The 17,188-nt window shown below is 51.3% G+C and overlaps 1 protein-coding gene across 1 annotated transcript in view; it reads left to right on the top strand.

Moving 5' to 3' along the window:
- Positions 1 to 17,188, top strand: part of Ergic1 (endoplasmic reticulum-golgi intermediate compartment 1) — a 58,840-nt gene that overhangs the window by 14,243 nt on the left and 27,409 nt on the right. The window contains exons 2-3 of the mRNA XM_070011875.1: positions 5,598 to 5,659; positions 7,511 to 7,583. Coding sequence (XP_069867976.1) covers positions 5,598 to 5,659; positions 7,511 to 7,583 — 135 coding nt within the window. The remainder of the gene's footprint in view (positions 1 to 5,597; positions 5,660 to 7,510; positions 7,584 to 17,188) is intronic.

Here is a 17,188-nt window from a genome sequence, read left to right as displayed (position 1 = left end):
ATGCATGAGGCCCTGGGTTCGATTCCTTAGCACCACATAAGGAGAAAAAGCCAGAAGTGGCGCTGTGGCTCAAGTGGTAGAGCGCTAGCCTTGAGCTGAAGAGCTTGAGGGACAGCGCCCAGGCCCACAGTTCAGCCCCACAACTGACACCCCCCAAAAACAAACCCCCAAAACAAAGCAAAACACAAGCCGAGCATGGCTGTATACATCTGTATTCCCAGCCACTGGAAACTGCAGCAGGTGGATGGTGAATGCAAGCCTTTTTCCGAGGGCCAATCTTGAACAAATGAAACAGAACAAAGCCCAGAATAGCACAACAGGTCTTCCCTCAAATATAGGCAGAGCAAACCATGTTTTTTGATTATCTTCTGTTTAAAAAAAATTAGCTGTGCACTGGTGACTCATGCCTGTCATCCTAGCTATTCAGGAGGCTGAGAGCTGGGGATCGCAGTTCGAAGCCAGCCCAGGTAGAAGAGTCCCTGTGAGACTCTTATCTCAAATGAGAAAGTGGCACTGTGGCTCAAGTGGTAGAGCAATAGCCTTGAACACAAAGAGGCTCAGGGACAGCGCCCAGGCCCTGAGTTCAAGCCTCATGACCAGCCCTCCCCCCAATACACACACACACGTACACACACACACATACACACACACACTAGTGGCAGTCAGCACTAGCTCACTGATTTCTCAGCCCACTCATCATTAAAACCTTTAGTTGATAACATTGTTTTGGAGCTGGGCGCTGGTGGCTCACGTCTGTCATCCTAGCTACTCAAGAGGCTGAGATCTGAGGATCTCAGTTCAAAGCCAGCCCGGGCAGGAAAGCCCGACTTTGTGTGGCAGGCCATTGAGTCTTGGAGAGAAATATCACAGAGCCCAGCTCCTCCACGGAGGGCAGATGGCAAGATTCCAACCTGGGGCTTTCTGCCTAGGCCCTTGGCAGGAGGGCTGGGGTGGGGGTGGGGGTGGCGCTCGGAATATGGGCTCTTCCTGTGTATCTGCCACAGGTTCTTGGTCATGGCTGGTCTCCAAGGCCAGTCTATACATGTGTGAAGGAATCTACTAGCAAGTTGGTGTGGAGAGAAATTCGACCAGTCATGGGACTTGAACTCTGGGCCTGGGCACTGTCCCTGAGCTTCTTTTGCTCAAGGAAGGAATCGAACCCAGGGCTTCATGCATGCTAGGCCAGCACTGTACCACTGAGCCACCTTCCCAGCCCTCCAGCTCTTTTTGAGTGCTTAATTGGAAAGGAGAGTCTCACAGATCCCCCCCCCCTCGCTCTGGCTGGCTTTGAACTGCAACCCTCAGATCCCAGCCTTGTGTGTAGCTAGGATTACAGGCATGCGCACCGGTGCCCAGCTTTTAGCCCTTGGTCCTTGAGCAGTGGGTGGCGTGCGATCTTTCTGTACCCCTGAAATACTGGGTGTGGTGGGCCCCCAAAGGAGGGGGGGTTGGGGGGGGGCTTTCTGGACAGATCAGCTGTGAGCTCATCTTAATCATTTGTCCTTTTTGGTTGAGAGCAGAACTTGAACTCCGTGCCTGATGCTTTTGCTCGCTGGCTGGCGCTCTCCCACCCGTGCCACGCCTCCAACCCCACATTTGTCTTTCCAAGCATGCTACTAGGTGTCCTTTGACACCTACCTCATCAAGGCAGTGCTGACCTGAGAGAAGGGGGTGGGAGGGGCTTGGGGTGGGAGGGGCTTGAGGGCGGGTCTGCCAGGGGTGGAGGACAGAGGAGGAAGTGATGGTTGCTTTCTTTGGCCCCCACTTCTCAGGACAGCGTGTGCCCAGGGAAGGCCGGACTGGCGCCTGGCCAGGACATTGCCGAATGGAGACTGCATCTGAATGAATGTCTTCTGGAAAAATTACACTTGGCTCTGGCGGGAACCAAGCGTAACTGGAGTGTGCGCATGTGCAGCTGTAACGGGAGCGTGGCTCGGCCGCTGGGCACCCCTCTGGCCTGGGGGCGGGGGCCTGTGTGCCCTCTTGTGCCAGGCCCGGGCCCCTCCACGCTTCATACTCCATAATGATGGAAATAATGAGGTGGGGAGGGGAGTCATACAAAGTACAGCATGTGCAAAGGCCCTGGGGTGACATGGAGCTGGGACAGAGGCCTCTGGGTGACAGACAGCGTGAGCAGAGCTGTTGGGTAGGGAGGAGAGGGCAGCCATCCAACCACAGACCTTCTAAGGCAGATCCAGACTGTCGATTAATTTATCACCTTCTTATTATAGAAAAACTGGCAATACCGAAGTGTACCTAAATGAAAAACCATCACTAAGTCACCTCTGGCCAGGCCAAGAGGACACGGAATCCTTTTCCTATGTCCTTCAGCCAGGAATGGGAAGAAAAGTCTTACTTTCTCTTCTTTTCTTTTTTCTTTTTTTTGTGCCAGTCCTGGGGCTTGAACTCAGGCCCTGGGTATTGTTTTTTAAGTTTTGTTTTTTTTTTTTCCCTCAAGATTAATGTTCTACCTACTTGAGCCACAGCTGCACTTTTAGCTTTTTGCTGGTTAATTAGAGAGTCTCATGATCTCTCCTGCTTGGGCTGGTTTAGAGCCGTGATCCTCAGATCTCTGCCTCCTGAGTAGCTGGGATTACAGGTGTGAGCCACCACTGCCCAGCTTTCCCTACATAATGAGAAAACAAGAGGTTTAGGCAGCTGGTGACACTGCGCTAGCATCTGAAAGATGCTGTGTCACCCCAGTGCCTTTGCATATTCTATCACCATACAGCTTTTCCATTCTGGTCCCAAAAAAGCTGCCCAGCTCCGGACGTTACATCTGTATCCAGGATGGGAAAACAGAAGGGAGGGCAGAGGTGCTGGTAAGCCGTTTGACCCTTTCATTCTAAAATCAAAAGCTTCCTGTGCCCAGCCAACTTGGGCTTCCATACCATGGCCCGCTCATGTCACACTCCAGGAAGGCTGGGCATGCCCAGGCCCTGAGTTCAAGCCTTACGACTGGCACGCACACAAAAGTAAGACTCCTGGCAGGGCGCTGGTGGCTCCCACCTAACTATTCAGGAGGCTGAGATCTGAAGATCGTGGTTCAAAGCCAGCCCCGGCAGGAAAGTCCATGAGACTCTTATCTCCAGTGAACCACCAGAAAACCGCAAGTGGGGCTGTGTAGCACTCTAGGCTTGGGGGAAAAAAGCCCAATGTGATGGGCAGGGAAGGTGGCTCAGTGGTAGAGTGCTCGCCTTGCATGCCTGAGGCCCTGGGTTCGATTCCTCAGCCCCACCTAAGCAGAAAAAGCTGGAAGTGGCACTGTGGTTCAAGTGGTAGAGTGCTAGCCTTGAGCTGAAGAGCTGAGGGACAGCGCCCAGGCCCAGAGTTCAAGTCCCATGACAGACAACAACAATAATAATAAAAGTAAGAGTAAGACACTAGGGGAACTGACCCCTAGCCCCTCCCCCTCCCCCTTTGCTTTAGTTATGTTTCAGGTAGAGTCTCCTTTTTTGGACTTGGGGTAGGGGCAGGCTCAGATTGTAATCCTCTCACTCGGTTGAGATGCTAACTCCAGGTATGCACCACCCGATCGGAGCTGGTTGCTTAAGATGGGATCTTGGTAACTCTTTGTCTAGGCTGGCCTCCGACCATGATCCTCCTGTGTTTCTGAGTAGCTGGAAATAAAGGCATGTGCCCACAGGCCTGTCCCCTTTCTAGCATTCTATGTTCATGGAATCCTGTGCCTCAAACTCCTGGGGAGACTTAGTGTCAGGATGGGAGGCTCCGAGGGGGGTTAAATTGTGGGGGTGTCTTTCCCTCCTTCTCTCCTTCCCTCCCTCTCTCCCTCCTGTCTCTCTTTCCTTCCTGCCTTCCTTCCTCTTTCCTGCCTTCTTTTTCTTTCTTTGTCTTTTCCCTCTCTCCCTTCCTTCCATCCCTTGTACTGGGGCCTGAACTCTGGGCCTGGGCACTGTCCCTCAGCTCTTCAGCTCCAGGCGAGCGCTCTACCACTTGAACCACAGCACCACTTCCGGTTTTCTGATGGTTTATTAAAGAGTCTCATGGGCTTTCCTGCCTGGGCTGGCTTTGAACCGCGATCCTCAGCTCTCAGCCTCCTGAGTAGCTAAGATGACAGGCGTGAGCCACTGGTGCCCGCCTAGTTCCACGCACATGACCCTCTTTGTCCCCAGAGTGTAAATGAAGCAGGTGTATAGAAGTACGTGTGTGTGTGTTTAATAAGCTACTAATCTCCCTCCCCACCTGCAAACACAGGTTCTATTCAAGACAATGAGGGCTGGGCGCCCGTGGCCCACACCTGTCCGCCACTCAGGAGGCTGAGATCTAAAGGATCGTGGTTCAAAGCCAGCCTGGGCAGAAAAGTCTAGGAGATCCTTATCTCCTGTGAGCCACCAAAAAGCCGGAAGTAGAGCTGTGCTTCAAGGGGTGGGGACCCACTAGGCCTTGATATCAACTTCCAGGACTGGGGTGATGGGGGTGAGGGGTGGGGGGGGGAATTAAACATCTCATTCAAAGGCCTAGCATGGCTCCAGCACATAGTAGGTCTGCATGCCACGTCCCTTTCCTCTCCCCCATCAACATCACCACGGGGGGGGGGGGGGGCTGGCTAATGTGAGTCAGCCAGGGGACAAGGCTCACTTCCTGATTGGTCCCATGCCTCCCGGCGCCCCAGTTTCTCAATGACATTCACTGCTGACTCACTCGGACTTGTGATCAGCTCCAAAGCCAGGATCTTTTTGCCATGCTCCCATAATTCCCCCTAGCCTCCAGCGTGGGTCTGTGGCAGGAGGAGGGGAGTTCCGATTAGTGTACCTCCCGTTCTGGTGACTGTTCCCAAGGACCAAAAAGGAGGGGAGGGGGTGTGCGTGTACCTAGATCGATTCTATTTCCCCACCTGCAACATAGCCTGGTCCGTCAAGATGGCTAGTCTCTTATCTGGTCCCTGAATGAATTGAACCTGTCTCTGTCTTCCAAGAGATTCCTGCTTGCTTCAGGGCAGCTTCATTTGAAAAGTGCTAGGTGCCGGTGCTCACGCCTGTAATCCCAGCTACCCAGGAGGCTAAGATCTGAGGATCACGGTTCCAAGCCAAGCCCGGGCAGGAAAGTCCCTGACCTGACATTCTTATCACCAAGGAACCACCAGAAAAGCAGAAGTAACACAGTGGTTCAAATGGTAGAGCACTGGCCTTGAGCACAAAAGCTCCAAGACAATGCCCTGGCCCCAAGTTCAAGCCCCACGATCAACCAAAAACCAAAAATGCTAAGTGAGATTCTACCCAGCATCTCCCATTTGTTTGTTTGTTTATTTGTGCTAGTACCAGATTCTAAGCATCTATTCCTTCATTTTATTTTTATTCATTCATTTTGTGTGTGAGTGTGCGCGTGTGCACGCTCACGCACGTGCCAATCCCGGGGTTCGAACTCAGAACCTGGGCACCCGTCCCTAAGCTTTTTTCACTCAAGGCTGGCGCTCTACCACTTGAGCCAGAGCTCCACTTCCGGAGAGGGGGGCCCTTGGAAGGCCAGTGGGCGGGGCCTAGGGGGGAGGGGCGACCTGGGAGAAGAACTTTGCTTCCCTGACCCCATAGCCTGCGCTTTGTGCCCACCACACTCATGCTCTTGTCTGTCTACCACAGGTTTGACATCTACAGGAAGGTGCCCAAAGACCTGACACAGCCAACATACACCGGCGCCATTAGTGAGTAGCAGCCCTTTGACACCTCCCCCCGCCCTTCCCTTCCTGCATGTGCCCCTGGGTAGCTGAATTCTAGAAAGAGAGGGAGGGAGGGCATCGGGAACAGTTGCGATTTCTGCATTGAATGCCGATGCTTATTGCACCCCATAAGAAGACATCATGCGTAATAAGCAAGTGCCACTGAGCCCCAGAGTCAAAATACTTGGGGTGCCAATGTGTGATCACAGTGCCAGGTTCACACCTGGCCCCGCCTGGTGCGTTAACAGCCAAAGCACAGGGGCACTAAAATTGTCACGCAAGCTGGGTACCGCGGCTCAGCCCTGGAATCCTGGCTACTCAGCAGACTGAGATCGGAGGATGGAGGAAGAGAAAGCCCACAGCTCCAGCTGCCATGGACGGAGGAAATGTTGATCAAGCAGAGCTCTGGGGCCAGGCCAGGTGCCGGGACCAAACCCACTGACCTTCAGCTTTGTGCTTGAGAACGAGGCAGAGAGCGGGCCTGACATCCTGTGGTTCCACGTGGTCTGAGAACCTCAGAGCCTTGTCCAAACAAGGACTGAAAACCTTTATATCCAGCCAGGCATGGTGGCTCACGCCTGTAATCCCAGCTCCTCAAGAAGGCTGAGCTCCGAGGATTGTAGTTCAAAGCCAGTCTGGGCAGGAAATTCCATGAAGCTTGAACCCAGGGCCTGGGCACTGTCTCTGAGATGTTTGTTCTCAAGGCTAATGCTCTACCACTTTGAGCCACAATGCCAATTCTGGTTTTCTGGTGTTCATTGGAGATAGGAGTCTCACAGATTTTCCTTCCCAGGCTGACTTCAAACCATGATCCTCAGATCTCAGCCTCTTTGAGTAGCTAGGATGAAAGGCACGATTCCCTGGCACCCAGCTCCATGAGACTCTTAACTCTCCAATGAACCAGCAAAAAGCTGGAAGTGGAGCTGTGGCTCAAGTGGTAGAGCAGCTAGTCTTAGAGCAAAAAAAATTCAAGGATGGTGCTCAGGTCCTGAGTTTTCAAATCCCAGTGCCTGTACCAAAAAAAAAAATACATTAATGTATTAAAAACTAGGGGCTGGGAAGGTGGCTCAGTGGTAAAGCGCTTGCCTTGCATGCATGAGACCCTGGGTTCGATTCCTCAGCACCACATAAGCAGAAGAAAAAAGCCGGAAGTGGCGCTGTGGCTCAAGTGGTAGAGCACTCGCCTTGAGCTCAAGAGCTGAGGGACAGCACCCAGGCCCAGAGTTCAGGCCCACAACTGGACCCCCCCCCCAAAAAAAAAAAAAAAAACTAAACATGTATTAACACGTAATATTATATAGTTTGTTATGTAATGTATTGATGTGAAATGCTTCTTGTTATTTGCATATATTTGCATATGTTAATGCACACATGCATATTTATACGTCCATGGGAAACCCATAAGACGGGCAGTGGTTGAGGCCTTGGGGCAGACTCACACAGAGGACTGTTAACTGGGTTTTTTTTTTTTTTCTTTTGGTACCAGTCCTGGGCCTTGAACTCAGGGCCTGGACACTGTCCCTTAGCTTCTTCACTGAAGGCTGGTGCCCTACCACTTGACCCACCCCCTCCACTTCTAGCTCTTTTTGCTGGTTGATTGGAGATAAAGAGTCTCACTGATTTTCCTGCCTGGGCTGGCTTCAAACCTTGATCCTCAGATTTCAGCCTCTCCAGGAGCTAGAATGACAGGCGTGAGCCCCCAGCCCCTAGCATGGAGACCTATAGGAAAGTCCCTGCCACCCTGTGTCCTAGATCCCCCAAGCAGCTTTGTTCTGAAGCGTGGGCTTGGGGTGTGGGGGGCACCAGGCCTCACTGACCCCGTGTCTTCCCTTGTAGTTTCCGTCTGCTGCTGCCTCTTCATCCTCTTCCTCTTCCTCTCGGAACTGACGGGATTCATCACGACAGAAGTGTAAGTCATTCTCCTCCCCTTTCCCTAGAGGAAGAATGTGTGTGTGTGTGTGTGTGTGTGTGTGTGTGTGTGTGTGTGTGTGTGTGTGTGTGTGTGTGTGTGAATATACATACATACATATGTATGTATATATTTTAATTATCTTTAAGACTAGGCCTATGTGTCTCACACCTGTCCCCCTGGCTACTCAGCAGGCTGAGATCAAAGGATCACAGTTAAAAGCCAGCCTGGGCAGGCAATTCCATAATTTCAGTTAATTAATTAATAAATTCAGTTAATTAATTTCAGTTAATCACACACAAAAAAAGGGAAACAAGAATCTGGAAGTGGTGCTGTGGCTCAAGCAGTAGAGCACCTCAAGCTAAAAAAGCTCAGGGACAGCGCCCAAGTCCTGAATTCAGGTCCAGGACTGGCAACACAAAGCAGCACAAAAATCACCTTTAAATAATTATCCAAAGAGGTTTCCAGTCAGCATGTGAGTTTATGACCCCAGCGTGTCCCGATCATCGTCACCACTGCCATCTTTCTCCCCCCATCTCCCCCAACCTACCCATGCCCTCAAGCGCCTCATCCATTTCCACTTATGCACATTGCATATTATGACTGAATTTGCCCACCCTTCCTCCCTCCATTCGTCTCCCTCATCTGCTTAGCTACCTGTAAGTATATGCATAGGGCCCTGGATATGCGTTCATCTATGTTTATAATGTAGATCTAACTTCCATCTATGAGAGAAAACATGTGTCCTTTTTCTCTCTAAGCCTGACTTAATTCACTTGACATAATTTTTTCCTGGTCCATCCAGTTGAGAGAGGCAGATACAGAGAGAGAGAGAGAGAGAGAGAGAGAGAGAGAGATCCTAGGGCTTGAACTCAGGGCCAGGGTGCTGTCCTTGAGCTTTTGCTCAAGGCTACTGCTCTATCTCAGCCTTCTGAGTAGCTAGCATGAACCACCAGTGTCGCCAATGAATGAAACAGGTTTTTTCTTGTTTTGTTTTGTTTTGTTTTCTCAGTCATGGGGCTTGAATCTGGGCCTGGGCACTGATCCTGAGCTCTTCAGCTCAAGGTGAGCACTCTACCACTTGAGCCACAGCACCACTTCTAGCTTTTTCTGATTATATGGTACTGAGGAGTTGCACCCAGGGCTTCATGCATGCTAGGTAAACACTCTACCACTAAGCCACATTCCCAGACCTCTGAGAGACTTTTATCTCCAATTGACTACCATAAGGGTCAGAGGTGGGGCTTAGGCTCAAATGGTAGTAGATCAAGCCTTGAGTGGAAAAAGCTCAGGAACAATACCCAGGCCATGAATTCAATCCCCAGTACCAACACACACACACACACGCACACATACAATTAAGCAAAATTGAATGTGGTTTGTCAAAGCAAAAGAAGATGCTTGGGTTCTGTTTTTCGGGGTTGGGGTGGGGTAGGAGGGCAGATCCGTGGATGGATGGAAATCCCTTGTTCATCTCTGTGTTTGGCCAGTGGACTTTTTCCCCTCTTAATCATCTCTGTGATCTGGAATTGCCAGAGGCCGGATCAGCGTCTCTGAGTGGGTGCCCTCCACAAGCCTCTCTCCATGTTTCAGGTCCACCAGGGAGGGTGGGGGAGTTCATGTGGGCTTCCGGTTGCTAGCGTTATCCTTTCTGTAGCTATGTGAGACACGGAATGCCATTGGCATCTGGTCAGCCTGGCCTCCACACTGCCCCTGGGATGTGGGCGAGCAGACCCTGGAGCTTCCTGCCTTTGGCACTGGCTTCAGACTTCAAAGTTGCTTCCTTGCTGTGCATACAATATACAAAGTCCCCACGGGGAGCCAACCACTCCCTCTCCTGTTCAGCACTGAAATTTTCTTTTCACACTCAGGAATTTGTGTGTGTGTGTGTGTGTGTGTGTGTGTGTGTGTGTGTGTGTGTGTGTGTGCGCGCGCACGCTGGTACTGAGATTTGAACTCAGCGCCTGGGCACTATCTCTTAACTTTTTTCTTCAAGGCTGGCACTGTACCACTTGAGCCATGCCTCTACTTCTGGCTTTTTGATGGTTCATTGGAGATCAGAGTCTCTCAGACTTTCCTGTTCAGGCTGGCTGGCCCATAATCTTTAGATCTCAGCCTCCTGAGTAGCTGGGATGACAGGCGTGAGCCACCAGCAGCCATCATTCTGCTCCCCCCGTTGTCCCCATCCCCCCAGGATTTTCAGCCTGAGTTGGGTTGAATCTGTGGATTCTGGAACCTTCCTGCAGAGAGATCTGACTATTAATCATGAGAGTGATAAGTGCTCTGAATACAGAAGCCAAGCATGGGAAGACAAGAGGAGCCAGACAGTAAGGGTGCCTGGTGATATTTTGCAGGAATGACACTGGATTATTTAGCCCAAAGGTCCTTAACCTAGTGCCTGCTGGGCTTGAGTATTTGTCAGTCTCTGTCTCACACAGTTATTCATTGCCTATGTTTTTCTCCTATTCAACTTAAAAGCATGCTCTCAGATTGCTCTGTACCTGGAGTGTAATACGTACGTGGTGAATGCTCATTTCCTTGTCCCCTCCCTGGGAGTTAAGAACTGGCTCCCCTGGCCTCCCACTAATAACCCTGAGGGAAGCATTAGTCATCTCAGGTGCTGTGAGGTTGGGTTTTGACGTCAGAGCTTGGGGCTTGAGCAGTTGGGCCCCCACCTTCTGAATGCCTGCCAGTGCTACGGTGCTGTATGCCTGGGCTGGGCCCCTAGGGCAAACCCTGTACTGTGTTGGTTGCTCACTCAGGATGGGGCTGCCTCCTTTCTCCCAGCACAGTGTGTTCCTGACACTCTCCAGCCCAGCTCAGGCTTCCTTTTCCTGGTTCCCAGGACCTCCTGGATGGTTCGATCCCACAGCATCCTGGGATGGTTCGATCCTGCGGCATCCTTGGATGGTTCGATCCCGCAGCGTTCTGGGGAGCGTTCCATCTGGAAGCATCTCAGAAGAGGAAGGGGAGGAAGAATGAGGAGGCAGAAAAGCTTAGCACCACCAATTGAACATCTGCTTTTGGTTTGCTAAGCCCTGGACCTCCACCATTCATCATGGAGGAGAGGCTTGTTGTAGGTCCTGTCCATCTCCTGTCCATCTGCATCTTCATAGATGCAGAGATCCTGCCTCCTCCATCCTTCTCGAGGATTCCTAACCCTGATCCAGGAATTGCCCATGGGATTTGGCAGGGGCTGACATTGTTTTTCAGTTTGATGGAAGGGGATCATCCCTTGGGGCTTTTAACATTTGTAGATGTTTCTCTGATCCCAGGAAAGCATGCAGGTTTGGGGAAAACCTAAGGTAACCATTTTTTTTTCTGTGTGTGGCCAGCTCTCTCTGGTGGTCTCTGACGTCCAGCCCCCTCGTCCCCCTCCTTGTCCAGGAGAATGTAACCCCAGGAAATGAAGTCACTGCTGCTGGTTGGATCCGAGTGACCACTGCAGCCCGGTTTGTGGTAATCAGTGACATAAGGTGCTTTTTCTGGCCTAGCCCTGTGGAGAAGGGGTGTTTGTTTGGGCAGCTGAGTTTTAGCCTGGGCTTTGGACAGGCTGGTGATTATCCCAGGACAGCGGCTTCACAGGACGTTCAGAAACTCTTGTTTCCAGGGAGTTCCCCCCCCCCTTCTTAGAAAAAGGTAGCCGCAGAATGTTCTAGCCTTGACAGCCCAGGCTCTGACAGCTCTGACTAATTATCAGTCTGATGTGGCATCATAATAAGTTGATGGAACAGATGAACCCACCAATGATCATTTATAGCGTACTTCACCTCAAGGCATTTTCCACACAGCGTTTTTCTTTTAATCATTATTTGTGTGTGTGCGTGCGAGTGTATGAGTGTGTGTGCACACGCCAATATTGGAGCTTGAACTCAGGTCCTGACCCGTAGCCTTTTCTGCTCAAGGCTGGCCCTCTACTACTTGAGCCATACCTCCAACTTTTGCTTTTTTAGCTGGAGATAAGGGTCTCATGGATTTTCCTGCCCAGGCTGGGCTTCGAACCATGATCCTGAGATCTGAGGCTCCTCAGGAGCAGGGTGATGACCAAGGCTGAGGACATGAAAGGGTTTTGGAGCAGAGACAGAGCAGTACTGGGTACGCATGCGCGCTGGTATTGAGGCTTGAACTCAAGACCTAAGCCCTGTCCCTTAACTTTTCAATCAAGGCTGTCCCTCTGCTGCTTGAGCCACAGCTCCACTTCTGGCTGTTGGAGACAAAAGAGTCTCACAGGCTTTCCTGCCCGGGCTGGCATCGAACCATGATCCTCAGATCTCCCAGCCTCCTGAAGAGCTGGGATGACAGGCCTGAGCCACCGGCGCCCAGCATGGATGCACTTTCCCTGGCTGGGAGATTTAAATTCTAGGTTCCAGATGCCGGCTGGCCGGCCTCCACCCCTTCCCCTCAGTGCTGCTGGAAGTTTCCATTCAATCAAATGGCTAAGCAAGGAGGTCAGCAACTTTGGGCAGGAATCCGAACTATTCAAGCGCTCTTCTAAAAGCAAATAAAATTGTTTTCCATGGATGTCATCAGCCTCATGCCTTGGCCTAGAATCGCAAGGCCCTGAGCTACATTCCACCTCCGTCCCCCCCACCCCAACCCACCCCTGCTTCCCAGCCCCTCTCTTCCTTTCCCTACAAGGCCAGCTCTCCCGGTCCCCACACATACACAGGGCCCCACGGGCTCCATCTGGCCTCCCCCATTTGGAATGCGCCCCCCCACCCCCAGCTTCTCCACCAGCTCATCCCCCCCCCCCCCACTCCCTGGGATTTCTGACAGAGACCTCCAGTATTCCTGATGATGACCCATGTCTGCGCATGCACTCTGGGTCGAGGTCCTGCTGTGGCCCTTTCTCTCCCCCTCCCCCAGAGGTGGCAGGTGGAGGTCACAGGGAAGTTTGGGGGGTGGGTGGAGAATAGAGTGAGGGGACCCCCTGAGTATCTTTTTGTCGTTGTTGGTCATCGGGCCTGAACTCTGGGCCTGGACGCTGGGCCTGGACGCTGTCCTTCAGCTCTTCAGCTCAAGGCAATTACCACTTGAGCCACAGCGCCACTTCCAGTTTTCTGGTGGTTCATTGGAGAGAAGGGTCTCACAGACTTTCCTGCCCAGGCTGGCTTTGAACCACAATCCTCAGATCTCAGCCTCCTGAGTAGCTAGGATGACAGGCGTGAGCCACCAGCGCCCGGCTCCCCCTGAGTATCTTGGTGAATGTGTTTAAGTAGATGTCACAAGCAACAGCCTCAACATCTGTTTCCCAACTCAGGCTGTTACTCAGTCAATAAAGGTGTGTGTGTGCGTGTGTGTGTGTGTGTGTGTGTGTGTGTCCGTCCAGTAGTGGGGTTTGAACTTGGGGCCTGGGCTCTGCCCCTTACTCAAGGCTGGTGCTCTACCATTTGAGCCACAGCTCCACTTCAGACTTTTTGATGGTTCATTGGAGATAAGAGACTCACAGACTTTCCTGCCCGTGCTGGATTTGAACCCAGATCTTCAGATGTCAGTCTCCTGGTTAGCTAGGCTCACAGGCATCAACTACTGGTGCATTCATACCTTGTTTCCTCTTTGGCTTGCCTTTCCCCTCCCCTCCTCGTTTTCTCTCTTTCCTTTTATAACTCAGACTCTGCAAAGTGCACAGATCTGAAAGGCTCCAGCCAGTGAATGATCACCTATTTGTACCCATTGAGCCATTACCGGGGACAAAACATATACTATTCTACATTCTCTAGAAGGTTCTGCTCTGTCCCCAGTCCTTCACTCCTCCGCCACTCTGTTGTGACTTTCATTGCTATTAGACTGTTTGACCTATTTTCTTTTCTTTTTGGGTCTGGTCGTGGGGCCTGAACTCTGGGCCTGGGCGCTGTCCCTCAGCTCTTCAGCTCAAGGCTAGCGCTCTACCACTTGAGCCACAGCACCACTTCCGGCATTTTTCTTTTTGCTTATGTGGTGCTGAGGAATCGAACCCAGGGCCTCAGGCATACAAGGCAAGCGCTCTTACCACTGAGCCACCTTCCCAGCCCTGTTTGGCCTATTTTCAAACTTGTCCAGAGCTCCTTCAGTGCAGACGAGGAAACTGAGGCTCAGAGAGGCGAAGCCACTCGTCCCAGCCGCCTGCCTACACCCCAGTGGGCTTGCTCATCGGCTGCCCTGGCAAGAGGAGATTGCCAGGTCATGGAGAATTCCAGAACCACAGCAAAGCTACCAAAAAAAAAAAAAAAGCATTTATTTTCTTTCCAGCGGGGCTGATTTCTGACAACCGAACTGGCCCAGCCCTAGCCAAGAAAGCCAATTGAGCGTTTTGGCAAGGCCCGCGCCTGGCTGGACTGGCAGAAGGCCCAGCGAGGCTGGGAACATTTGCTTTGGATGTGGAAAGTGCCGAATTGACCTCATCTGGTGATGGAACCTGATTCATCCTGCAGCCCTGGCCCTCCAGGAAGGAGCCCGGAGCAAGCAGCTAGTCCTGGGGTTACATAACCAAACCCCCGCCCAGAGCTGCTGGGCTGGCTTTGACCCATTCTGCCATCCAGCCCCCCCCCCCCGCCCCCCTTGGCACTGTGGTCCTCCGGGTGACCCCTCAGCTCCGGGCAGCTGGCCATCTTGTTCTCCCGTGCCCCAGGGTGGGGCGTGAGCTCATCCCAGGCCCCACCTGGGGTTCACCTGGCTGTGCACTGAGGTCACCTGGCAGGCTTGCCAGGGGATGACGTCATCCCGTGACGCGCGCAGGGCCCCAGCTGCGCCAGGTAGGAAAGGTGAGCAGCTGCAGGAAGAGTGTCACTCTCTGGGAAGGGATAGGCCGGCGGTGGCCAGGGTGCGACTCCTGTAAGCCCATTACTCATCACGTAGAAGTCAGGCTGCGGTGAAGGAGGAGGCTTGTACCTGGCCCTCAGCAAGCCATTGTTCTCAGCGTCACCTCTTGTGATCCTTCTCCCTCCCCAGGGCCTCTCTGTTTGCTCTGTTCTGGGGCATGTAAGACTGTTGAGATTGCAGGTATCCCTCCCAGGTACCCTCTTGGGGTACCTGGACATCGCTCAGCCAGGTAAAGTATTCAGAAGCTAAGGAGTCGTAAAGTGTCGTAAAGCAGCAAGTTTATTAAAAGCAGACGTAGGAGTACAAGCCGGGCACCAGTGGCTCACACCTGTCATTCCAGCTACTCAGGAGGCTGAGATCTGAGGATCACAGTTCAAAGCCAGCCCGGGCAGGAAAGTCCATGAGGCTCTTATCGCCAATGAACCAGTAAAAAGCTGGAAGTAGAGTTGTGGTTCAAGTGGTAGAGCTCTAGTGAAAAAGATCAGGGATGGTGCTCAGGTGCTGAGTTCAAGCCCTAGGACCAGCACACACGCACGTGCGCACACACACACACGCACACACACCACACACACCACACACACACACACACACACACACACACACACACACACACACACACACACACACACACACACAGAGCAGTCCTGAGTGGAGATTTGAGAATGCTCAGCCATTCCCTACTAAAGTCATGAAGCCCTAGGTTTGATTCCTCAGTACCACACACAGAGAAAAAGTTGGAAGTCATTATTTACCATAGCTAAGATATGGAACCAACCCAGATGTCTCTCAGTAGATGAATGGATCAAGAAAATGTGGTCTATATACACAATGGAATTCTATGCCTCCATCAGAAAGAATGACATTGTTCCATTTGTTAGGAAATGGAAAGACTTGGAAAAAATTATATGAAGTGAAGTAAGCCAGGCCCAAAGAAACATAGGTCCCATGGTTTCCCTTACTTGGAATAACTAGTATATGTCTGAGACAAGCAGAAAAGGTCAGATGTTAGGTGAAATGAACCCCAAGATAAATATTCAAATGTTTTTGCTTTCTTGCAATTGTTTCTAACATATTTGTAAGATGATTTCTTTGTTGCTTTGTATGTCCCTCCCCCACAGTATAACCCCTGCTTTCACTGTATTTGATGTTGGTATAATTTGTGGAGGGGAAGGGAAAAAAGAAATCGTTTAAATAGGGATACAGGTGGGCCCATTGCAATAATGAGATGTACAAGACATTAAATCGAAAAGCGAACTTTACAACTTTGGGGGGGGGGGCGGAGGGAGGATGGGAAGGGGAAACAAAGGAGGAGACCTCAACAATGCTTGATAAGAAATGTACTCATTATCTTGTCCATGTAATTGTAACCCCTCTGTACGGTATTTTCACAATAAAAAAAAAAGACAAAAAGTAGACATTGTAAGATAGAAAAAAATAATGCACAAAAAATTTAGCAAAAGAAAAAGCTGGAAGTGGCGCTGTGGCTCAGGTGGTAGAGTGCTAGCCTTGAGCAAAAGAAGCTCAGGGACAGTGCCCAGGCCCTGAGTTCAAGCCCCAGGACTGTCAAAAATTTTTTTTGAAAAAAGATATTTTCTTTAAACATAGATCCACTGCTTTGTTCGTTGAACTCAGAGCCTGGGCTCTGTCTCTGAGCTTTTTTTGCTCCAGGCTAGCGTTCTACCACTGTAAGCCACAGTGCCACTTGCAGCTTGTTGGTGATTTATTGAAGAGAATTCCTCCATCAGGAAGGCGGGAGGTCAGAGAGAGGGAAAGTGTTAGGCAAGTATAAGATCATTTTTGTGTGTGGTGGTGGTCCTGAGACTCAAACTTAGGGCCTTGTACCATTCCTTGACTTTTTGCTCAAAGGTTGATGCTCTACCACTTGAACCACAGCCCTGAGGACTCCTTGGATGGTCTGATTCCCTCTCTCTGCCTATGTCTCCCCCCTCCCCCCCCCCCCCATGTGTGTGAATTGAGAGCTATAGGAAGGCTGCGCATTGGTCACTTTGCTCTTCAGATCTGACACAGCATTGGCCGATCATAGCAGAGAGTCTTTGCCTCCGAAGCAATTTCTGTCATCTGAGGATTAGAACAAGCCCCACATTAATAGCTTGGTGATTCAGGCTAGAGATGTACTAAACACTTCAGATCCTTCCTGCTACTTGCTTTTTCTTGTTTCACGCCAGTCCTGGACTTTGAACTCAGGGCCTGGGCTCTGTCCCTGAGCTCTTTTTGCTCAAGGCTAGTGCTCTACCAACTTGAGCCACAGCGCCACTTCCAGCTTTTTCTGTGTATGTGCATGACTTCCAGCTTTTTGGTGGTTCGCTGGAGATAAGAGTCTCAGGGACTTTCTTGCCTGGACTGGCTTTGAACAGTGATCCTCAGATCTCAGCCTCCTGAGTAGCTAGGATGACAGAGAGCAGCCACCAGCGCCTGGTTCAAACTCATTTTGGTTGTTTTACGCCAGTAACATTGTGCTCACTTGTTACAGCAGCTCCCAGATGCTGATACAGTCATCTGGTAGTGTTGCCAACCAGAAGCTACCCTAGGTCTTTGACTTCCTGCCTTTTCAGATGGGTGGAGACATGGAAAGAGAAGGATGTGTGCCTGTGGCGCCAGGCCCTGAGCCCTAGTGGTATTGTCATCCCCCGCCCCCTTCCTCTGAAGGGTTGGGAGCTATCCCTGAATTACTGGTGCCTGGCTCCATTTCTTATTTTAATCTTCAACACGCCCCCCTCTCCATTAGTAATGAGTAAGGTATTTCTCCTCCCCTCCTCCCCATCATTGCAGAATTCTCAGAAAGTGAC

This window comes from Dipodomys merriami, unplaced genomic scaffold, assembly GCF_024711535.1.
Source record: "Dipodomys merriami isolate MVZ:Mamm:240054 unplaced genomic scaffold, mDipMer1.0.p SCAF_848, whole genome shotgun sequence".
NCBI lineage: Eukaryota > Metazoa > Chordata > Mammalia > Rodentia > Heteromyidae > Dipodomys > Dipodomys merriami.
The sequence above is the reverse complement of the archived record's forward strand: the minus strand, read 5'-3'. Positions and strand labels throughout refer to the sequence as shown.